This window comes from Bos grunniens, chromosome 11 (genome assembly GCF_055505025.1).
Source record: "Bos grunniens cultivar Pamir isolate PY7600 chromosome 11, Bosgru_T2T1.0, whole genome shotgun sequence".
NCBI classification, from domain to species: domain Eukaryota; kingdom Metazoa; phylum Chordata; class Mammalia; order Artiodactyla; family Bovidae; genus Bos; species Bos grunniens.
The window spans coordinates 47,012,555-47,037,061 of NC_141175.1; the positions used below are offsets into that span (position 1 = coordinate 47,012,555).

The 24,507-nt window shown below is 46.5% G+C and overlaps 1 protein-coding gene and 1 long non-coding RNA gene across 5 annotated transcripts; one reads left to right on the forward strand and one right to left on the reverse strand.

The window, feature by feature from the left end:
- The first annotated feature begins 2,092 nt into the window (after positions 1-2,092).
- On the forward strand, positions 2,093-15,868 carry LOC147363050 (uncharacterized). Of its 4 annotated transcripts, none has more exons than XR_015136732.1 (5): positions 2,093-2,180; positions 3,372-3,529; positions 3,614-3,764; positions 4,175-4,385; positions 15,236-15,868. It is a non-coding gene; the product is annotated as an uncharacterized LOC147363050 (long non-coding RNA). The 4 variants fall into 4 exon arrangements; XR_015136731.1 differs by lacking the exon at positions 15,236-15,868 and adding an exon at positions 6,549-6,658; XR_015136733.1 differs by lacking the exon at positions 4,175-4,385 and having other exon boundaries at positions 15,236-15,865.
- LOC147363051 (small nuclear ribonucleoprotein Sm D1-like) lies at positions 10,945-11,605 on the reverse strand. The gene has a single exon (XM_086323680.1). The coding sequence runs from the start codon at positions 11,511-11,513 to the stop codon at positions 11,154-11,156; it is 360 nt and encodes a 119-aa protein (XP_086179806.1). The 5' UTR covers positions 11,514-11,605; the 3' UTR covers positions 10,945-11,153.
- Positions 15,869-24,507: the final 8,639 nt, after the last annotated feature.

The following is a 24,507-nucleotide window of genomic DNA, read 5'->3' on the forward strand; positions in this document are numbered from 1 at the left end:
TTACCATCTGTGCCACCAGGGAAGCCCAAGAATACTGGAGTGGGTAGCCTATCCCTTCTCCAGGGGCTCTTCCCAACCCAGGAATCAAACCCGGGTCTCCCTCATTGCAGGCAGCTTCTTTACCAGCTGAGCTACCAGTATCTTCCCCGAAAGTGTTTACTTGAAATATTCACCAAAATGAGTCACAAAAAGAAAACAGAGAAACCAGTGAGATGTGTAACCAGGCTGTCCTTTCTGTTCACGAACCAGGGACAAGTGATGGCAAGAATATCAGTGAGCAGAGCCTGCTCTGCAGAGGTCCTAGCTTGAGAAACCTGCGCGCCCCCACACTTCCGGCCTTGGACCAAGATTAAGAGGGGCAACCGAAACTGTGCACAGGCAGAAAAGCCCCCACGGAAACCAGCCATTGATCCAGATAACCACAGCTGCTGGCCGGCCAGTGCTCTCCTCCCTTGAAAGAGAACAGGCTTGTAGAGGCCACGTGTGTCCTGCTCCCTAATCCCAAATAAGAGGCCCTGACCTTTGACAGCATCAAATAACAGCACTTCCTGAGCATTCCCAGCTCATTTAATCCACCTCTCAAGGGAGTTAGATCCAGGGTGTTTGAAACTGAGGGTTAGAGACATGAAGTACCTAAATTTACATGACCAAGAAGTAGCTCAGATCCAACCTGAGACTTTAAACACCAAGTCCAGGATGTATCCTCTTGCGCTGCTACTGTTGAATCAGTAGCCAGTGGCTTTTTCAAGGGTTCTCACATCCGTGAGCTTATACATTCTGGGTGAGAAATACCAGGCGTGGATCACTCCCCCTCATCTCCCACATCACAGCTGAGAAAAGACCCTGCCGGGAGGTGGGACTGCAGCAGCTGCAGTCTGTGCAGTTAGGTTAGCCAGCCTCTGTGCGTGCGTGTGTGCTCAGTCGTGTCCGACTCTTTGCAACCCCAAGGACTGGAAACCGCCAGGCTCCTCCTCAGAGTGAGCTGCCAGTTCCTCCTCCAGGGGATCTTCCTGACCCAGGGATCAAACCCGAATCTCCCAAGTCTCCTGAATTGCAGGAGGATTCTTCACCAGTACGCCACCTTGGAAGCCCATCCAGCCTCTGACCGAGACTCAGATCCAGGGTTTCTTCCATGATACCAGCTGGCTGCCTCCTCCCCATCCCACCCATGCCCCCCACCAGTCCTTTCCCACCACCACATCTGGAAAATTGACTCAGGCGACAGTGGGCGCCTCATCCCCATGTTGGAAGATGCCACAGCATTTATGAGGCTCTTCAAAGTGGGAACACTTGCCCTGGCTTTTCCCCAGCCCTGTGTTAAGTAAAGGTCATGATGTTTATTAAAATGTGAGCACACGGGTGCCTGGCTCACAGGAAAGTGTTTCAGAGGCTGTTCCTGAGATAAGGCTGACTACTGGAGGCTTCGCCACAGATAGGCACAACTCCCCCAGACCCCCACCCCTTGTTAGAGAATAAGACTCAAAGCTCCTGCTCAGTCCTCCTGCTAGACTTTGGGGAGCCCTAAGTCTGACGGGTGGAGAAGGCGATGGCACCCTACTCCAGTACTCTTGCCTGGAAAATCCCATGGACGGAGGAGCCTGGTAGGCTGCAGTCCATGGGGTCGCACAGAGTTGGACACGACTGAGCAACTTAGCAGCAGCAGCAGCAAGTCTGACGGGACTGCCCCTTTTCTCACCCACCTGAGGTCTGTGCTACGGAACATTCCGACCACTTAAGAAAGGTAGGAACAATGAGGCGTTCAAGTGCAAAGATGGTTTCCAGTTTCCCTCTGGAAGAGCAGTTTTTCTGGCTATGAAGAAAGTTTTCAATCCATCTCCGCAGAGGATCCTAAAGTCGTTCCTCATTCTGTGAGGCTCTTGATTCCAGACCCAGGGTCCCAAGGATGCCTGAAGCCCTCATTTGGTCATTGCACTAAGACATGGCTCTTGTATTTGCCCAGCACAGAGGTCAGAAGAGCTGCAGCAGCCTCTCCAAGGTAGTGACTGGAAATGATCCTCCCAGCGACCCCCTCCCTCCACACCTGTCCCAGCAGGTGAAAATCATAGAGGTGCTAACAAATAGCGGGGAGTGAAGTGAGGCTGGAGCTTTAATTGGTCTTGAAACACCCACTGCTCCTGCCTTTCTTGAGTGGTTGGAATGTTCTACAGCACAGACCCCAGGTGGGTGAGAAAAGGGGCAGCCTTGTCAGACTGCTCACAGAAGCCAGGCAGGAAGGACCAAGCTGGGGTTCTGAGACTTGCTATCCAATAAGAAGTGGGGGTCCGGGGGAGTTGTGCCTGTCTGCAGAGAGGCTTCCAGAAGGCAGCCTTATCTCAGGCATGACCTCTGAAACTTTTTCCTGTAAGCCAGACACTAGGATGCTGAAAAACAAAAATAATTTTGTTAATTAAGGCATTTATTAAGAGCAATTTTAGGTTCACAGCAAAATTGAGGGGCAGATACAGAGATTTGCTATATATGCCCTGCCCCATACATGCATGGCCTTCCCTGTTATCAACAGCCCCCACCAGAGGGGTATGTTTGTCACAAATAACGGACCTACACAGATCTATTGTAATTACCCAAAGTCCACAGTTTACTTTAGGGTGCACTCTTGGTTTTGTCTAGTTTTAACCATGTCAAACAGCACTTGCAATCAACCAGACATAAGGCAAGCAGCCACAGTCGTTCTGGAGGAAACCCAGATAGGATGCTCTGTTCCAAGAAATGATAGGTCCTACTTGGGAACCCACATTGAGGATAGGAGCAGAACTGGCCCAGACAAATTAGACACATGTTTTAGTTTCCCTCTTTCCTTAAATACAGGTGTAGACTGCTCTATGGCTGAAAATAATTGTTGGTTCCTTGGAGATGTAGCTATTGAATTGTTCAGGATGTGTCTGTGGGAGATGAGGTGACCAGAGGATGGCAGACTGACCCTCTCCATATCCCACGAGAGAGAAAAGGCTGTGACAAGGCACTGGACAGAGACTGTTGCTTCTTGGACTGGCCTGTGGCTGAGACCAAGACCTTCAGACTGGAGACTATTATGGTTATCTTCTCTGAGCCAAGGAGATCAGGCCACACCTTTACCTAAGTGGTGGGAGGGGGCGGGACATGGGAATACTGCACTTACCATAACCTGTGTTCTCACCGTCATTCATCCTGTGGCAGGCAAGGGAGGATGCCTTAGGCTAGGGGAGGAAAGGATTTCCCCTCCTCTCCATTTGGTAAGTGGGCTTGGAGACTGCTGTTGGTAGGCCCTTGTGGGTACCAGACACTCCTCTTCTAAGGCGGGTAGAAAGTACTCTCAGGAGCCTATTGTCAGAGAAGCTGTAGGGCTGAGAGCAGGGCCATGTCCTCTCCCCTAGGCCTAGCAGAGTCACCAAGGGACCAGTCTCATGAGCACCGAGGCAGAATCAAGGCAGCAAGGTGAGAAGGCTGGATGAGAAAGGTTTTGTGGAGCTCACGCCAGGCTGTGCCTCAGGAAACTCAGAAATCCTGGAGAAGGAAACTCGACGTTTTGAATGTAAGAAGGAAGTATAATTTCATTTTGGATACAGTGAAATTTAATGAAAGATGAACAGCGTAACACAACACACTCACTTCACAGATGGAGAAAGCAGGGGTCAAAGGGCCTGAGAGAGAGACTGAGAGAGTCTGCTGTCTGAGGAGAATGAATCAGTCTCCGACGGTAGCAATAACCCTGGAGTTCCTGGGATCCTGTGCGGCATTCTCGACAGTGGCATCTGCTTAGACTTTGGGTAAGAGTGTACAAGTGATGCAGGATAGCACAACCTCCTTCTAGTTCACTCATTTTAAAGTGATTGAAAAATAATTTGGGGGGAAAAAGCCAAACATTAATCAGAGTCAATCAAATATGGAAAATAGTACAACCTTATAAGACTGAAAATGTGTCAAGAGAAATGAAACAGAGAATTCTAGCATGGAATGTTAGTTGTCACTCTCCCTCCACACCCCTGGCACTGAATGAGAAGAGGAGGTTAGAGAATAAGACCCCAAGGAGTATCACCAGCACCTCATGATTTAGCACAGAGAGGGCTAAGAGGGTGAACAGCCAGCCTGGGGAAAGTTGACGAGAAATCCCAGGGAAAAACCCATCAGGGAGGCCAACAGGAGCTGGAGGAGCAGCTGCACTTGTTTTTTTTTTTAGGGCTCTGTGCTGCCTTCCAGGAATGAGCCAAAGCCCCAGGAAGAGGCCACATCACTGCTAAGTAAAGAGGACCCTGGTGTGGGGCACTGAGCGCATTTCAGGAAAGAGAGCTGAGCCCAGATCTGTCATCCACCTGTCACTGTAACACTCAGACCTCAGTGAAGCAGGAAGTACTCTCATCCTCCAAACTCTAGGGTCAAAGGAATGACAGGTAGGTAGAAAGGTGTCATGAGGGCCCTCACACTTTCAGAGCATTGGATGGTCTGGCCAGACTTACTCATGCAAAATTAAAAGCAATGTTAGGGGAGCTAGGCCAACATGCAGGATGTTTTTAAGGAACAAAAAGAAGGCAGAGGAGGGGAAGAGAAAAAAAAAGAAACAGAATATGAAAAGATAAACAAAGCAAGTCTAGAGGTAATCACAGTCCGAGTTATAGAAGAAAACTCCTGAGTGCTTCATACTATAGAACCAATATGAATATTTAATTATATTAATAGTTAATTACATTAATACAACATTTAATAAATTATATCCATTTAGTGTATAATTAAACATATTTGGTATGTTTTTGAAACAATAAAAAAGAGCCCAAGGATGAGTGGATAAATCAACTAAATAAAAAGGAAATTGAGAATGAAGGCAAAAAATTAAGGACAAAAACAAGAAATTTATAGATCTATTAGATAAGTTAGAAACATCAAAGAAGCTAACAAATTTTCTGGCTCAGAGGGAAAGCTTGAGATAATTACAGTGAAATGGAGGAAAATGACAAAGCAACTAAAGCAATTAAGAACATGTTGCTCTATGGAAGACAAGCAAAGCCATCCAACACAGGGATAACTGGTATTGAATTTAAGGTCAAATTGATGAGCACTAGTCCCCTACAGCCCTAACTTCCTATTGCAAATACATAGAAAAGCTTGATTTTAAAATACAAAAACACCATTTTAAAATGTTATTCCAAGCTCCAAGCAAGCAAGGCAAATCTTTAAGGACAGAGTAGGAATATTACCAAACGGAATCTGGATGTGCTTGTCTGACACATAGCAAAGCCAATCTACTGACAGCACGTTGTGGTGAAAGAAAGTACAGCTTTTATTATAGGGCACCAAGCAAGGAGAACTGGCAGCTCATGTTCAAAAGACCCAAACTCCCCAATCCCTTCCAGGGAAGGGTTTATAAAGACATTATGAAGAGTAGGCAGAGAAGGCAATGGCACCCCACTCCAGTACACTTGCCTGGAAAATCCCATGGACGGAGGAGCCTGGTGGGTTGCAGTCCATGGGGTCGCTAAGAGTCGGACACAACTGAGCGACTTCACTTTGACTTTTCACTTTCATGCATTGGAGAAGGAAATGGCAACCCACTCCGGTGTTCTTGCCTGGAGAATCCCAAGGATGGGGGAGCCTGGTGGGCTGCCGTCTATGGGGTCACACAGAGTCCGACACGACTGAAGCGACTTAGCAGCAGCAGCAGCATGAAGAGTAGGGTTGTGGGGTGTGTGATCAGCCCAGGCACAATTCTCTGGTTGATGGTGATGCTTTGGGAATCTCAATTATCAGTTTTCTGGCTCTAACTAGTCTGGGGTCCATGTGATGATGGTCATCATGTAGTTAACTTTTTCCTCCTGGTGGGTGTTCTAGTATTTGCAAAAATATTCAAAGATATGGCTTAGGATATTATTTATAGCCCTTGAGGGGGAACTAAAGGTCCTTGACTTTGTTTTATGGCCAAACTATTATTTCATCTTGCTTGACTGTTCTTATTTGTTTCTGTATTTTCTCATGTCTCTAATTAAAATTGCTCTTTGTAACTCAAGCAAGGCCTAGGAGGATAAAGCTCTTCTACAAACAACAGGCAGGGGACCCAGGGGAAGGGGGTGGTCTGCCCCTGGGAAGGTCCCACAGGGTCATGCTCAGTGTCAGGGACAAAGATGTAAATAAGAGCTGAAGCAGCAAGACCCACAGGGGACTCAGACTGGGTGACTGCAGTTGTGGTTTCAGTGAGTCATGAGCCCCAGATGTAGCAGAATCTTGAGGTCAGGAGATAGGACCATACTGCCCTTCAGTGAAGAGGACCATTCAGTACAGCAGAGGCTGTACTGAGTACACCATCAGCCCAGCTATGGGTAGAAACAGTCCTGATCCACTAGCCTAAGGTTTGGTCCAGCAGTGCCACCCGTCGTGTCTGACTCTTCGTGACCCCATGGACCGCAGCCCACCAGGCTCCTCCATCCATAGGATTTTCCAGGCAAGAGTACTGGAGTGGAGTGCCATTGCCGTCTCCAGCTGGGAGGGGGCAGAGAGAAGTTATTGTCATTGTTTAAAGGGTAGTTACTGAGATATCTAGACATAACCTTCTTTGTGTTCTATAGGTATGTGAGTGCTTTTTATACACAAGCACTCACAAGTCCATACATAGAAGATTTGGAAGAATGTATACATCAAATTGTGAATAATGGTTAACTCTGAAAATGAACTGTGGTATTTTTAATTTTCTTCTTTTTGCCCATCTGTATCTTTTAACTTTTTTTTTTTACAGTGAATGTGTAATATTTTATCAAAAGAAAAATCAATAAGGGAGATATTTTAATCTTAGATGGGGGAGGTTTGCAGGGCTTCTGAATCAGCCCATAATCATGAGTTAAACTGTGAGAAGTTAATACAATTGTATTATCACATGAAAACAGTTGAATAATTTCTGAGCAAATGTTTAGAGTATATTCAGTATTGTCTAACATTATTTATAGACTAAGTTTTATGTCCAAAATAATTCACTTCAAGGAGAAATAGGCAGGCATCTTCCAGAGTGGCTATAGCTGAGGTCCACTGAGAGGTTGGTATGACTGCAGAGAAGGGAGACCTCCCCTGTATTATCAGACCCTGTGGACAAAGAAAGCAAGTTTTGAGTGTGAGCCAAGCATCTAAAGTCACGAGAGCAGGTGCTCAGAATTCCGGGCACTGATTGGGGTTCAACCTGCTTTTCACATGGGGAAACTGATAACTTCTGGGTGAGGAGGAACAAAGATTATTCATTTAATGATGAAGGGTGAGTCTCCCTGAGCATCAGGTAAGGCCACCCATAGTAAATTTACATTATTTCAAGAACATGGCCTTTAAAGCAGCTTTTCTAACCCCAGAGCAGTATGTTCTCCCCAGACACAGAGTCCTAAGGGAATGGGTCACAGCTGCAGTGTGGCAGAAATATCTTTGACTCCAGTCCCCACTCTGTCCTTTCCCAGGCAGGACTTCGGTATCTTATCAACACCACCTCAGCCAATAAACCCTTTCTGTGCTTCTCTTTGGTGCCATTCTCCTCTCTGCTTCAGTGGGATTTGCTGGGGCTTTCGCCATGATTGCCAACCTAGCCATCACAAGGTCAATGACGTTGACTCCACATATCACTGCCAGTGTTGGCCATTAACCACACAGCTCCCAGGTTTCTGTTGTCATTGCCCAGTAAGGATGTCATCATCCTGTTCTCTGACCATGGCCACCACTACTCCATACTGTGCCCCTGGGCCACTTAGACCAGAAGATGCCCTTTCTCAAGATGTCCAGTCTCTTCCTCTACCAGGAACTGTCATAATTTCCTGATTTTGTTGGGATGCACACTTGACTGCCATTTGCTGTTAAGATTTGTCCGCAGTGTCCGTTACGTGAATGCGCCGCTTCCTTCAGTGCGGCAGAGCACAGACTGCACAGCCTTCTGACTGCCCTCAGAAGAGTGGGTCACAGTATTCACAGCTTCTTTGTAGGACTCCAAAAGGAAAACCCCAGCTATATTCACTTACTTATGGCCTCCTGGCCTCTTCTACCCAGAGCTGGGTCAGAGGTCCTCAACCATCAACCATCCAAGGGTACATTCAAGAGAATCCTCCCCATCAAGTTCAAGCCAGAGCCTTCAACATCGAAGTGAACTCTGTCGATGTGGGCATACTCTTCAGAGGTCAAGGTCACTGTTATTTTTTCCCTAGAGATGTCAACCTGCTCTCCTAGGATCTAGCAGTTAAGACTTAAAGGTTCTTTTCATTTCTTTCAGCAGCCCTAGCAGGTTGCTAAGTCTATGCAAAGCAGAGACCTGAAATCCCACTTGGATATCCCACAAATACACCTTCCCTTGCATACAGCTATGGTCCCAGGGGATTCTGCCACACGATTGTGACTTGTCAGACATGCCCTGTGCTCAGCAGCCCAATCCTGAAAGGGTCCACTCCATATTATGGGGGCCCTGCTGTCTCTTTGTTTATTCACAACTCTTAACAACCAAAGCCATCCCAACCTACATTAAGGTATTTGAACTAAACTGAGAAGTCTCTCCCTCTAAATTTGCCCTGAGTTAGATTTCCTGGGAGGTGGACACCAGTCAGTGTTCACTGAGCATCCCTGTGAATTTAAAGCTCTGGGCTGGATACAGATGGGACTCTAAGATGAATAGACAAGGCTTCTTCATGGAAGAAGCTCCCAGTTTATGCATAGTCCCAGTATAATCAGTATTTGCATCCCCTTTCACTCTTAAAAATGTCACGGTTTGGAGGCTAAAAGTTTCACAGTCACCCTAGAGATGAAGCACAGTCATATGAAGAGAACTTAGAAATCCAGAGTGGAAATACCATCAAATGTTGAGTAAAGAGTTGTTATAGTTTCTGAGAAGGGAAACCGAGGCTCCGGGTATTTAAGTGGCTCCCCAGGACCATGAGGCCTTTGGGCATCACTGGAACTAGTATCTGAGGTTCCTTCCCTTACCAGCCCCATCACACATCTCTCCCCATGGGGAAAATGAGGCTTCCAAAGAGGGAGAGAGATACCCAGCAGTAGAGACAGCACATCCCAAGAAAGTCTACTTTCATTGCTCATCAGTTCAGTTCAGTTCAGTTGCTCAGTTGTGTCCGACTCTTTGCGACCCCATGAATTGCAGCACGCCAGGCCTCCCTGTCCATCGCCAACTCCCGGAGTTCACTGAGACTCACATCCATCGAGCAGTACTACCCAAAGTACAGTCTGTAGACCAATGTCAGTTCACAAACTTCATTACAAGTCCCCAACAAGGTGACTGTCAGATCAGATCAGTCACTCAGTTGTGTCCAACTCTTTGCGACCCCATGAATCGCAGCATGCCAGGCCTCCCTGTCCATCACCAACTCCTGGAGTTCACTCAGACTCACATCCATCGAGTCAGTGATGCCATCCAGCCATCTCATCCTCTGTCATCCCCTTTTCCTCCTGCCCCCAATCCCTCCCAGCATCAGAGTCTTTTCCAATGAGTCAACTCTTCGCATGAGGTGGCCAAAGTACTGGAGTTTCAGCTTTAGCATCATTCCTTCCAAAGAAATCCCAGGGCTGATCTCCTTCAGAATGGACTGGTTGGATCTCCTTGCAGTCCAAGGGACTCTCAAGAGTCTTCTCCAACACCACAGTTCAAAAGCATCAATTCTTTGGCACTCAGCCTTCTTCACAGTCCAACTTTCACATCCATAGATGACCACTGGAAATACCATGACAAACAAAAGGTTCAAAAACATTTTAAGGGGGCACTAGGGAGAGTTATGGATTTTAGACTTGTGGAAACTACTTGGCATTTACACACACCACAGTTTCTGAATGTTGAATGGAAAAGAGTTCAGGGTCTGTGTGTGTGTGCTGCACAAGGGGAAGGGGCAAGAATGTGTCTAGCTGACTGCATTTTAGAGGCCCAAGTATATTATTAGAGGTTTTGTCTGGGGCCTTGGCCCTGCACTGGCCCTGCATCTCCCACACAGGCTCATTCCCAGGCTTGCCAAGCTCCTCCTGTACCCACGTTCCTGATTCTCCTTGTTGAGGAGGAAAAAGGTGAAGGCTCCCTTATCGTCAATGTCTTTTGCCTTTGTCTGAAGAAAGGAGCTAACTGAGGGACGTCTGGCTTGAGTGCCCATGTTTGGTTTAATTATTCACCCTTTGTGTGGTTAACCCCACCACCCACACCCGGAGATGTCCCAAAGCACCCTGCTGATCGGGGAGTTTTCTTCTGTCGAGTTTAAGTGCAGCCTTCAAGGGAGGGCAAAGCAGTGGGGCAAGCAGAACAGAGACCACTCTGAAACCCCAAGACTTTCCCCAGGCTTGACAGAGGGGGCAGAGAGGGAATCCCCACAGCCTGGGGGACTGACAAAGACAAGCCAGCAACATCCCAGTCACTGACATCTTTCTGCATCTTGTCAGAGAATAATTTTCAAAACATCAAAAACATGGTTCAACACAGATGACCCTTGAGAACATTATGCTAAGTGAAATAAGCCAGTCATAAGCGGACAAACACTGCAATGATTCCATTTAAGTGATGTGTCTGAAATAGTCAGATTCACAGATCTAGAAAGTAGAATGGTGGTTGCCAGGGGCTGCTGGGAGATGGCAGAGAGAAGTCATTGTTCAAGGGGCTGCTGGAGGGGGCAGAGAGAAGTTATTGTTTAAGGGGTATAAACTTTCAGTTCTGCAAGATGAAGGGGTTCCAGAGATCTGTTTTACAACGTAGATATCCTTAACGCTACTGAACTGTACGCTTAAAAATGCTTGAATTTGATGATTTTTTTTTCCAGTTTTAACCATCAACACAAACATACACAAAATCAAAAACATGACTGTAGGGATGGCACAGGGAGTGTCTCAGGGAGGATGAAACTGTTCTGTATCCTGATTGTGGTAGTGGTTTCACTCTTTAAATGGATTAAAGTGCATAGAACTGCATATGAAAAAATTACCATATACCAATTTCCTATATGGTAATTTTTTCATTAAAAATTTTATTATTTTTGTGTGTGTTACATTTTTGTTTATTAAAAACTGCTACAAACAAACAAAGCCTGTACAAAAAACTTGAACATTCTTCCCTGTGAAACAGTAAGCTCCAGCAACATTATTGCTTAGGACTTCTGCCTTGGTCTTAATCTTCCTCTGTCAGGTATCCGTCTTCCTGCCCCACTACTTTGAGATAGTAGTCTTGAGAGACATTATCGCCTAGGACCCCCTCTGCCTCTGCCTCGGCCTCGGCCACGTCCTCTTCCTCGGCCTCGGCCTCTTCCTGCAACAGCTTCCCTTTTCTTAGACTTCACCTTTGGTTCCACATCCACGAGTAGTGTATCCAGAGGTAAGCTGTCTGGCAGAATAAAATACCGAATGTTATTTCCTCGAATACTCAGTGTTTCCAGCTGTACAGGTTCTCTGTTCTTCAGGGTCATTTTCACTGCTTTAAGATGTGTGTTCATACTGACATCTACACCTGTGATTGTTCCGTGGACTTGTGTTCCATTCTTTAATTCAATGGTTACAGTTTCGTGACTCAATTTCATCAAAAATCTCACGAGCTTCATCCTAGAGGCGCCGTCACCCTTTCGGCCCGATAGGACACGAAATCCGACCACCGAGAGCCGAGGTTGGGCGTATGAATGGCCGTAAACACTTACTCTCCTTTTTTCATTAAAAATTTTAAAACATAGCTTTTATACAAATGTAGCATGAACCTATAACAAAAATGTATTTCATTAATTAATGAAAGAACCAGAAGGAGGGTTCAAAATATGACAGGAGATACTGAAATATTTATAATAACTGAAAGGAAGAGTATTGAAATGATTGCTAAATTATGGTATATAAGATAAAACCTTGGTCACTTGATTAAAATATTATCTGCATCACTGTATAATAGTCCTGCATTGCTATTAGTTTTCTACACTTTCCTTATAAAGTTGTAAAATACCCTAATTAATAGTAAACACAAGTTAGACAAAGATCTGTGGTGGTGATTTAGTTACTAAAATCGTGTCCTCTTTGCAACCCCATGGACTATAGCCCACCAGGCTCCTCTGCCCATGGGATTTTGCAGACAATAATAAAGGTCTGCTCCCATAGACAACATTGTAACTCCGATGGTAAAGTATCTGACTGCAATGCAGGAGACCCATGTTCGATCCCTGAGTAGGGAAGATTCCCTGGAGTAGGAAATGGCAACCCACTCCAGTATTTTTGCCTGGGAAGTCCCATGGACAGAGGAGTCTGGCGGGCTACTGTCCACTGGGTTGCAGAGTCGCACACGGCTGAGCAACTGACAGTCTCACTTTGTTTCCCGTAGACAGCCAGATAACCCACCGAGGGCAGCACTGCTGGGTGACTCGCACATCCAGCGTGACTCCAGGGCTTGCAGGAATCCCTCTGGTCCCATCCGCTAGTCTTGGACAATTTTTCCTGTCTAGATGAAGGGAAGCAGGGGGCTATCAGGCCCAGAGCTGAGCCAGGGAGGAAAGAGTGAATGGTGCTATCAAAGAAGTGAGGGCCAGAGATACCGCCCCAGCTGGTCCTCGTCTTAGCCGAATATCAGTTTTCAGGAATATGGGCCTTGAGAGGAAGGACTATAGGAAAGAAAACCAGGAAGTGGTTGTTGGCTCCCAGAACCACCAGATCACCCTCAGGCCCACCAGATGCATTCTTGCCCAGGATTCTAGACCCAAGACAGAGCGGCTTCTGCTTGGGCCTGGCCTCTCTCCCTCCAGGTTTCACAGGCACCATCTGATCTTGACTTCGGGTGGATCCCTCTACCTCCTTCCCCAGGCACTGGAAGTGGGACTGTTATGGGGCTTCCCTAACCCTAGCTGCTCAGAGGGCAATGCCAGAGTAAGGCCATAGCAGACCTGGGAGGATCTGGCCTCCCTGCTACACCTATGGCCGAATGGGGGTCAAGGTAGGAGGGGAGGGTGGTCTTCCCAGCCAGCCCCAAGCTGACAGGTGAGTGCAGGTGGACCCGGGAGACTCCATGGCCCCTGGTGGCTGCAGGGGCCTTCCTTTGCAGGGAAGGACAATGTGGAAAATGTGTGTGGCAAAGGTCAACTGGAGCCTGTAAACAAACGGCTTCAAGAAACCTGGGGCCTGGTGACAGGACTGCCTGGGCCAGGGTCCCTCCAGGCCAGCCAAATGCCCTTTTACAACTCTGGTCACAGTGGGGCCCTGGAAGCAGCTGACTTCTTCACCTCCCAGGAGACTGTGAATAGAGGTGATAAGCTCCCCTCAGCACTAGGGCCAGAGGCCTTTCTCCCAGGGCTTAATAATTCAGGCCTCTCAACCTAGCGGGCCCCGCCTACACCAAGGCTGTGAGCCGAGGCCGTGGTGTCCATTTCCCCAGATCTTCCTGCACACGATCCCAAAGCCAGCTTCCCTCACCTCTGAGGTTATGGGGGCAGGGGGAGGGGGCGGGGAAGTCTTAGGCCAACTCTGTCACTGATAAGACCCTCCTTAGCCCCATCCGCCAGCTCTAGTCGTCCTGACCGACCTTCAGCCTTGGTCTCAGCTGCGGTCCACCAGGCCCTGGGGGCCATCCCAGGTCTGGTACTGTTCTCAGGCAGCCACTCAACCCTTCCCTTGGGAGGCTGGAATCACACCTCACTGGACACAGTTCAAAGAAGGAACGGTCTCATTACCCTTCCTCCCTGCCCTTCTCCTTGGCTCCCCACCCTGTTTTACTCCCCCCCACCCCACCCCACAGCCCCCACAAACCCCACGCACCCCCCACCCCTGCCTCATCCCAGCCCTGCCTCATCCCAGCACTGCCTCATCCCAGCCCTTCTGTTGTCTCCAGACCTGAATTCACTGCTGTGGAGGAGGGCCTGCCTAATGGCAGGTCTCTGGCCCTCCCCTCCCTTGAGCCCTCAGACTCTGTTCTGCTGCTGTCAAGAAAGCCCCAGACCACTGAGGGAGAGTGGGGGTGGGGTGACAGCTCTGTGGCCTGAGTGTGGGGCAGCAGGGAGGGATCCTATGAACGTCAATCCCTCGGGGAGGGCAGAGGAAGGGGTGGGTTCCTGGCATTCCTGTCAGGGGCCTGAGACAGGGAAAGTGGTCACTGAAACAGTGTCCACCGCAGACACAGGCTGGTGGGGGGTAGGGCCCATCACTGATCTGGGTGCTGGGTCTCCCCACCCCCACCCCCAAGCAGGAGTGTGAACAGATCAAAGAGAAAGGATCCCTGGGGGATGAAACTTTTCACAAGGAGCTGAACAGAGGTGTTGCTGTAGCAGCAACAAAAAACAGTCAGCTCACTCACGTGGATCAGGTAAGAAGCCTTCTGCCTTGGCACGTGCAGCTGCCAGCAGAGGTCCTGGCAGGGGCAGTTCAGGGCTTGTAGAAAGATTGGGAGGGACCTGGGTGGCAACCAGGAGAAATCTGGGAATGCAGAGAGGGGACGGGGTCCCTAGAGGACCCCCAGGGAGCCTCCTCTCTGGGAGAGCAGGAGCCGTCTGGGTGGGGTGGGGGCTGAAAGTTTCTGGGCCTCTCCGGTGAGAAAGAGCAGCGCGCTGCTTTGCTGACTTTGGCACCCAGACAGGGCCTGCTGAATGAGAGGCAGAGGAAACACCACTTACACAACCTTAGTTCACAGTTGAACTTTGGGAATGCCACAGCATGCCACCAATTCATAATAAGATCACTTTGATCTGAGGCTGCTCTATAGTTGATCTTCTCACTAAGCCTCCTTTTCACTACAGAGAGTCCCCACCCCTGACCAGCAGGGGTGCCAGGCCTGGGCTGGCGGTTCACATTCTCACTGCCCCTTGTGAAAGGGGGAATTAGCACCCTGAGACAAGGGAGGCTCAAGGTCAAGTTACAATTCATATAATCTGTGCCCATCTTGAGTTTCTGCCAAGCATGTTTTGGACCCAGATATAGGTTGTCACATTTCTATTCCATTCATATGAAATGCCCAGAATAGGCAAATCTATAGAGACAGGAAGCGGATTAGTGGTTGCCTGGGGCTAGGGGAGGAATGAAAGGATGGGGCCCTAAAAGGCCCAGGATTTCTTTTTCGGATGAAAATAGTGTAAAGTCGATTGTGAAGATGGTTGCACAACTCTGTGACTATCATAAAAGCCATGAATTATATAGTTTAGATGGGTGAGTTGTATGGTATGTGAATGATATCTCAATAAGCTAGTTAGAAAAAAAATTAATCTTGGCAGATTTTGACTCAAAAGATGATCTGTCATTTGGCAATGGTACAAAGGGCTATTGTCCCTCACGCTCACCCTCCGCCCTCTACTCATGACCCTCACAGGAGCCAAGCCTTGGCTGCAGCAGGGTCCCACGGAACCCCATCGATGATGCCATGTTTACTCAGGTGGAGAAGGTTACAAAGGCCCAAGGGGCTTCCAACCTGCCTGCGCTGCCTGTGAGCGTGGAAGAAAAGTGAGCTGTTTAGGTTAAGAACGTGATAGGAAGAGAGGATGAGAGGCTCCAGTTGGAGGGAGGACAAAACTATGGAAGATGCCCTTGTACCACCCCAGGCTCGGCACCCAGAGCTCTGGGCTCGCACTAGGCTGGTGGTAAACAAGGCCTTCCTTCATTTCCAAAGAGAAGTCAACAGAGGACCTCTCAGAGTTGCACCTGCTTCTGTCTCAGGGTGGGTGCAGGGCCTTTGCATGGTCTCCTTAGAGGATAATGAGCCTTAAGATACTGATTCCCTGGATTTCCCTGGTGGTACAGTGGATAAGAATTTGCCTGCCAATACAGAGGACACGGGTTTGATTTCTGGTCCCAGAAGATTCCACATTCCTCAGGGCAACTAAACCGGTGTGCCACAACTCTTGAAGCCCGCAAGCTACAACTACTGAAGCCCTTGCGCCCTAGAGCCTGTGCTCTGCAACAAGAAGCCGCCACACTGAGAAGCCTTTGTTCATGGCCACTAGAGAAAGCTTGGCGCAGCAAGGAAAACCCAGCTCAATGAAAAATAAAAAATTAAATTAAAAAAATTTTTTTTTAAATATTGGCTGAGGCCTGGGATGGCCACAGCTCCTGGGCAGGTAACCTCAGGCTGTCAACACCCTGGGCCAGGGCTCCAAATTTCCTGCAGTTCACCCGAATGACTGAACCAGGTCGTGCCAAGAGGTAAAAATGGTTGGGTGAAATGGTTGTCTGGACCAGGGGTTCTCAAAGTGTTATTCCAGGACCAGCAGCATCAGCATCACGTGGGGACTGAGGAATGCAAATTCTCAGCCATCCCAGACCTATCAAATTGGAAACTCCAGGGATGGGGCCTAGCGATCTGTGTTCTAACAAGCCATCCAGGGGAAGTCTGATGTGCATTAAAGTTTGAGAACCATGACATAGATTCCAAGGTTCATGAGGCAGAGGGACATGTGCCTTGTTCTGGAGTGTATCCTCAGCTCCTTACTAGGTCTACTGGCATAGAGTTAACAATCATGGACATTTTTACTGAATGAATGAATGGTTTTAGCTCCACTTGTCACTAACTGCTTCTCTCCAACCATGTGCCAACCAGGACATTTGCAAGCTGATAAAAAGAGAAGGGTGTGGGTATATCTGATAATTCACTCTACCTTCTTGTTATTTCAGTTTGGTCTTTGAATTATTAAGGAGGACTCGCAGCCCATTTCACGTTTTCTTTTTACAGATGAGGCCTTGGCTCTTTGACAGATTTTTTTTTTTTCCTCCCTCCTGATATCCAGAAACAAAAGCACTTTCCATTTGATTTCAGAACCAAGCTCTCCCCCTACATTATCCTGACTCTGAAGGAAAAGGAGGATATAGCCAGAAGGATGTTTTTACCTTTTCAAGTTAAAATGTACCCACATTATTATACATCTGGTCCCAGGAGAACCAAGAAATAGAGACCAAGTATTTCTTAGAAATCTTGGTGTGGGCAGGCTGCACACAAGGAGCCTATCTGCTTCATTTCAGTGCTCAGTATGTGATCAGAGGCTGGGTGGGGTCTGTGCCTTCCCTCATCTGATTTCGAATCACCAGCCAACTTTCAAATTCTCTGCTACTGCAACCTCCTCCTATTGCTTCAAGGCCTGGATTTCTCTGGGCTCAGACCTCCTGAAACCACCCACTTTGTCACCCAATCCAGTTCCCTTTCACCTGTAACCACACATATTTCAACTGGCAAGACGCTGACCTCAGACCAGCCAGGCACAGTGCCAGGACGCTGAGATGCTGTCTGTTTCCAGAGCTGTGGCTATCTGCCACTGGCCCTCCCCTTACCAGGTTACACCACACTTGACTGACACACACTGACCACTGTCTGGGCCATCCACTGGACATCCAGCACCTTCTCTGTTTTGTAAACAAGACCTCTGCAGCAGTGTGTAACAGCTGACCATGTTGAGAAACTAACTGGCCCTTGTTTTTGGCCAGCTCTAGGCTCTTAAGAAAAAAAGTCAAGTACCCTCCCTCCTAATGGATAACCCGTGCTTAAGTCCTGGGCTCTGAGTTTCCCTTGCCCAGAGAGGTGAGTCTTTGCTCTTATTGAGTGGCTAATGAGCTGGTGGGAGGACTTACAAGGTAGCTGGGGAGCGGAACGGCCCATAGTGCAGAAGGGAAGCGGGGCCTGAGTCATCATCAGGTGCTCCTGACACATAGGCAGCAGCACCCCAGGAGAGGTGGTGCCTTGAGGATGAGAGAGGGTGGCACCAGGGGCAGTGGCCGGAGATCCTCCAACAAGCTGCGTCCTCAGAGTTCAAAAGATGGGGAGCCAAGAGCCCAGAGGAGATTGTGAGGGCTGTGGAAAGAGGGTACTTGGGGACGCCACCAATGTCAGCCTGAGACAGGGACTCTTCTCAGGCCTGTGCAAGCCTGTGGTTCCTCTGCACTCCCACAGGCTGGGTGGAGAATGGACGGTAGGGAGATGGAGTGGGAGAGAAAGGAGGGAACCCCAACAAAAGACAGAGACTGTCTTTCCTACCAAGCCTAGCAGGTGGGGCCAGGTGAGATGTTTATCATTTCTCACACTGGAGCGGGGGGATCTTGAAGAAAATTTCACCTCTCCAATAGACGATGAGCTCCTAGAGACAGGGGTCACTTAACACCACCCCAGTACTTAACAGTGACAGGCACCCATATTATCCAGCAATCCCACTCCTGGGCATATACCCAGACAAAACTATAATTCAAAAAGATATACATACCCTTATGGTCACAGCAGCACTATTTACAATAGCCAAGACATGAAAGCAACCTAAATGCTCACTGAAGATGAATGGATAAAGAAGATACAGTGTGTGTATACACACACACACACACACATATATACAATGAAATATTACTCAGCCATCAAAAAGAATGAAATAATGCCATTTGCAGCAACATGGATGAAACTAGAGATTATCATACTAAGTGATTAAGTCAGAAAAAGAAAAACAAATACTATATATATCACTTAGATTTGGATTCTAAAATACAACATGAAAAAGAACCTTTTTTAAAAAAGTGGGTATGTGCATATGTATAACTGATACTTTGCTGTACACCTGAGACTAACAGCATTGTAAATCAACTATACTCCAATAAAAATTTTTTTTAAATGCATACAAACGAACATATCTATAAAACAGAAACAAACTTATGGACACAGAAAACAGACTTATGGTTCCCAAAGCGGGTGAAGGGTAGGGGAGAAAAGGAATGGGAGTTTGAGATTAGCAGAGGCAAACCCTTACATATAGAATGGATAAACAGCAGGTCCAACTGTATAGCACAGGGAACTATATTCAATATCCTGTGACAAACTGTAATGGAAAAGAGTATGAAACAAAATATATATGTATAATATGTATAAGGGGTTACTGTGCTGTACAGAAGACATTAACACAACATTGTAAATTAACTATACTTCAAAAACCAAAAAACCAAAACACTGACAGGCACAAGGCAGGGATGAGAGAGCCGGGAGTATGACACGTCTACGTGCTAGTTTTCTTCCTCCTTCTCCTTTGCTGTCCCCCTCCTCCCCTTCTTTGCTTCTTCCTCTTCTTCATTCCCCTTCTCTTCCCTTCGGTCCTCCTTTTTTCCTTTTCCTTCTTTTTGCTGTTCCAAAGATCTCTCCTTTTCTTCCACTTCTCTTCAAAGCAACTTGTTAGGTGTAACTTACACACATTGAAATGTACCCTTTTTAGTGCACCATTCTATTGGGCTTTTTGGCTTATAAATATCTATTAAAATCGAAAGCTGAATTCCCTGGCGGTCCAGTGGCTAGGGCTCTGCGCTTCCCCTGCTAGGGGCACAGATTCAGTCCCTGGTTGTGGAACTAAGATCCTACATAGTGCATGCAAAACAGACTTCTACGGATTTTTATAGACCCATCACAATCAAGTTACAGAACATTCCCATCATCCCCAAAGGTTCCCTTATGCCCCTTTGCAGTCAGTGCCTTCCCAAACATGCAGTATCGCTGTTTTTCTGACAGCTTATTGGAAAACATGTATGTATATGGTGGACTTTGGTTTCAGACCTGTTTCCAGCATTGGTGTAAACTATGAAGGATCCCAAAGTAACCAAAAGAACCTAAGACTTGCTGAACGGTCACATCAGTTTCTGTGCGTCCCCATAGGAAGGAAAAGAAAGGAACCATTCCAGGCAAACTATACAGAATTATTGTGTGGATGTCTCCAAATGAGAAATCTAACTGAAGGAAACATGCCTTCTCTGTTTTGGAGGGCACGACCCACATCAGGCCCCAGGGTAGGCTGGAGTTCTGCGTAGACTCAGGGATGAGGACCCTTAGTCTCAGAACTTCTCCTCCATGGCAGCACCTAGCCCCACTGCTGAGACTCTCCCAGACCTGCCTCTGTTCCACCTGCCATCAGGAATCCTACCTTAGACTTGAATTTTCCCTCTATAATCAGGACCCACCTTTGATTCTTTTCCTTCTGATAATGTGCCCCTTAGCCAGGGCCAGAGGGATGTCTCCCACTCCAGGAGAGTCACACCTGGCCAAGTGGGGGAATCCTGCCAAGAATTCACCAGCCAAGGAGCCAACACCACGATAGTGGCTCTGCCTTCAAAGGGCTCCAAAGAGACCTCTGTGCAGCCACATCCAGCCTTTATCCTGATTCTTTCATCCATTATTACACAAGCAACCCTTGTCATTACAAATAAATCAGAAATATGGAAAAACAAAAAGAAAGCAAACAAAATCCCACCAAGTGGCAAAGGACATAAACAGACATTTCTCTAAAGAAGATACACAAATGAACAAGTACATGAAAAGATTGTTCAACATCATTAGTCATTCAGGAAATGAAATTCAAAGCCACAATGAGGCATCACTTCATACCCATTAGTATGGTTATTATCAAAAAACAGAAACTAACAAGTGTTGGGACTTCCCTGGTGGTCCGTGGTTAAGACTCCATGCTTCCACTGCAGGGGACATGGGTTTGACCCCTGGTTGGGGAAGATCCCCCATGCCTCATGAAGTGCCCCCCCCCCCAAAAAAAAAGGAAGAAAAAGAAAGAAAGAAATTACAAGTGTTGGTGAGGATGTGAAGAAATGGAAACCTCATATATTGCTGGTGGAAATGTAAAATTGTGCAACTGCTGTATAAAGTAGTTTGACAGTTATTCCAAAAGTTAAATATAGAATTACCATTAAAAAAAGTGAACGTGTTAGCCATTCAGTTGTGTCTTGACTCTTTGTAATCCCGTGGACTGTAGCCCGCCAGGGTCCTCTGTCCATGGAATTCTCCAGGCAAGAAGACTTGTGGGTTGCCATGCCCTCCTCCAAGGGATCTCCCTGACCCAGGGATTAAACCCACGTCTCCTGCAGCTTCTGCATCGCAGGTGGATTCTTTAGCACTGAGCCACTGGGGAAGCCCCAGGGAAGCCCAGCAATTCCACTCCTTAGTACATAATCAAAAGAATTGAAAATAAGTGTACACAGAATAATTTGACTCAAATATTCATAGCAACATTATTCATGATGGCCAAAAGGTAAAAACAATCCATATTTCCATCACTTGTCCAATAAACAAAATTTGGCATATCTGCACGACATAATCTTATTTGGCAATAGAAAGGAGTGAAGAATTGACACACTACAACACGGCCAAAACTTGAAGATATTATGCTAAGAAGCCAGACACAAAAGATCACCTATTGTTTGATTCCATTCATAGAAAATGTCCAGAATAGGCAAACCCATAGAAACGGAAAAGATTATTTGTTGCCAAGGGCTGGGGAGAGGAGTAACTGCTAATAGCTATAGGATTTCTTTTTCAGGTAATGAAAATGTTTTGGGATTAAACACTGGTGATGCACAACTCTGTGAGTATACTAAAAACTACTGAATTTGACACTTTAAAATGGTGAAGTTTTAAAGTGAATATTGAAGTTTATAGTATGTGAATTATATATCAATCAAAAGCACATTCTATCAAGTAACCATAAGCATTTAATACTTAGCTTTCCAGGTCTATATTACATATATATGTACTTTTCACAAAGAGATTATAATATTTACATTATTTGTTACCTTGCTTTTGTCACATAACATTTTTGGAATATCTGTCAATAAATTGTCTACTCTTATGGCAACATATATACTGTCATACGGTTAAAACAATTATTTAGCCAATCCCTTATTGTGAGATATTTAGGTTGTTGCCAGTTTTTAACTATGTATCAACAGCATCCTTGAATATACCTCTTGATTTAGATTTCTAATTATTCTCTTAAGATAAATTTCCAGAGGGAGGACCACTGGAATTTCAAGATGTTGAGAGAGTAACTTGCCACCCAGAATTTTGTGTGATTTGTGGGCCCATTCAGAAAGCCTTCAGATCTTCTTCAATGCTAGGCACTTTTATTCACGCATCTTTGCTTATTCATAGGTGGGGGAAAGTGGTACCACATTCCTATTGGATTTCTAACCACTTTTTGCTGCCTGCCCCTTTCTTTTGCACCAAGACAATTTGCTGCTAAGTTGTCACATTTCATTTTCTAGACCTCCAACCCTCCTAAGCCATCTTCTCTTTGGTGGAATATTTATCCAATATCTATATATTTATTGAATACCTTTTTACTGGATTTGTATTCTCTTTATTTTCTTATTTATTAGATATCTTTACACTCATTTTATTTTTTTAATATTCATATTTATTTATTTGGCTGCTGAGCATGCACACATGCACACATTTGGCTGCACCAAGTCTTGGTCACAATAGGTTGGATCTTTTTTTTTCAATTTTTAGTTACTTTATGTGAACTCTTAGTTGTGGCATGTGGGATCTAGTTCCCAAATCAGGAACCAAACCTGGTCCTCCTGCATTAGGAGCCTGGAGTTTTAGCCACAGGACCACCAGGGAAGCCTCTGTTCCCTTTGTTGTTGTTGTTGTTCAGTCAACAAGTCATGTCCGACTATTTGTAACCCCTTGAACTGCAAGATGCCAGGCTTCCCTGTCCTTCACCATCTCCCTAAGTTTGCTCAAACTCATGTCCACTGAGTCAGTGATGCCATCCAACCATCTCATCCTCTGTTGCCCCTTCTCCTCCTGCCCTCCATCTTTCCCAGCATCAGGGTCAGCTCTTCACATCAGGTGGCCAAAGTATTGGAGTTTCAGCTTCAGCATCAGTCCTTCCAATGAATATTCAGGGTTGATTTCCTTTAGAATTGACTGGTTTGATCTCCTTGCTGTCCAAGGGACTCTTCTCCAGCACCACAATTTGAAAGCATCAATTCTTCAGCATTCAGCCTTCCCTATTCACTTTAATGTTGATCAAGTGTCTCTTTTGTTGTGTCCTAATTTACTCTTCACAACACCCTCGGATGTAGGTAGTACATCTCCTTCACAGATGACTGAGGCTCAGAAATCATTGACCCTACAAGTTACAGAGCTGAGATTCAAACCCACCACTGTCTCATTCATCCATGACTGTCTCATCTGCAACTCAGGACATGGGATCATGCCCACCCTTCCCTGACGGTCTTTGAAATCTTCCTAAGACTTAGAGTGTGTTGACTGTACACATGTCACATGCTCTTCCTGAGGATTCAAACAGTCCCAGCAACAATTCCCTTGATGTCCCCACATCTGAGAGGGCAGGAGACCCCACCCTCAGATGCCCAGGCCCTGAAAAAAGGCCTTATACCCTAAGTCCACCTGGATGATCATCATTGGAAGTCAATTTCCTCAAAGTATACAGCTCAGAGCTCAAAGCCTCACAGAAATTGAGCCCCAGGATACCCACAAAAACAAGAAGCATTTTTGTAAGAATGAGGTTTCATCTAAATGGTGCCCAAAATGTTGATACTTATGGTACAGTGGGCAGTTTTCCACAGCAACTCAATTCAAGACCAGTGTGTATTTTATAAGAACTTGGCTCCAAAGACACAGAGTTCCTGTAAGTGAAACAGGAGTCACTGCAGTCAGTTTGCAAAGCTCTGCAGAGCAGGTAGATGAGGAATCCATCTCAGGGTGAGGAGCGAACCATATGCCTAATTAAATCTGATCTTCTGACAACATGCTAAGTCAACTGGGGTCACTCACTGCAGTCCCACTCTATAGACTAAGAAATCAAGGATCCCAAATTAAATGTGACTTGGGATGTCAAGTAGAGCCTAGACAGTGGCAGGGCTTCAGCCCCCAGGTCCCAGACCTTCCCGGGACACCAGGAACTGAAGGATGCTATTAAACTACAGATCACTGATCCCTCGCCCAGTTCCTGGTCCTTGAATACCATCCCTGGGCTGTTCTATTCATCAGTTTATTTCTGGGCTCCGACCTTTGGGTTTAGAAACCTCCTCTAGCCTCTTCTTGGCATATTTCACATCCTGATTACTTTTTGCTGCATAACAAATCATCCTGACCTAGCAACATAAAAACAACCTTTTTATTATGCTTCCAGATTCTGTGAGTTAGCATTCAGGTGTGGTTAGGGCACTGTTCGGCTGTCTTTTCTCCACACCATAATACCTGGAGTCTTAGCTAGGAAGACTCAAACAGGTAGGGGCAACTCCAAGGCCTGGTTACTGTAATCATTTGGAACTGCAGAGTCCAGTAGTAGCCACAGGTGACTACTCAAATGTACATTTACATTAAAATCCAATAAAATTTAAAATTCAGCTACTCAGCGGCACTAGCCACATTTTAAGGCTCAAAAGCTGCCTGTGGCTAGTGGCTACCATATTGACAGTATAGACAAAGAACACTTCCATTATCTTAGAAAGTTGGAAGCCTGCTCTGGAGGCACCTTCCCTTACATGCTTGGTGCCTGGGCTGGGATCTTTGAGTGGAGCATCTCCCTACATGAGACTTGGGCTTCTCACAGCATGGCTGCTGGTTTCCAAGTGGGCCGGTTTCCTTGAGGGGCAGCATCTGTAGAACAAGTATTCTAAGAGATCAAGGCAGAGGCTGCAAAGCTTCCTTCAGCCTAGCCTCGGAAGTCACATGCATCTTTCTGTCACATTCTATCGGTCCCGTGAGAGGAGGGTTGCCAGATAAAATACAAGTATGTATGGGACATAGTTATTTTTTTTTTAAATCATTGTTTATCTGAAATTCAAATTTAATTGGGCATCTTGCTAAATCTG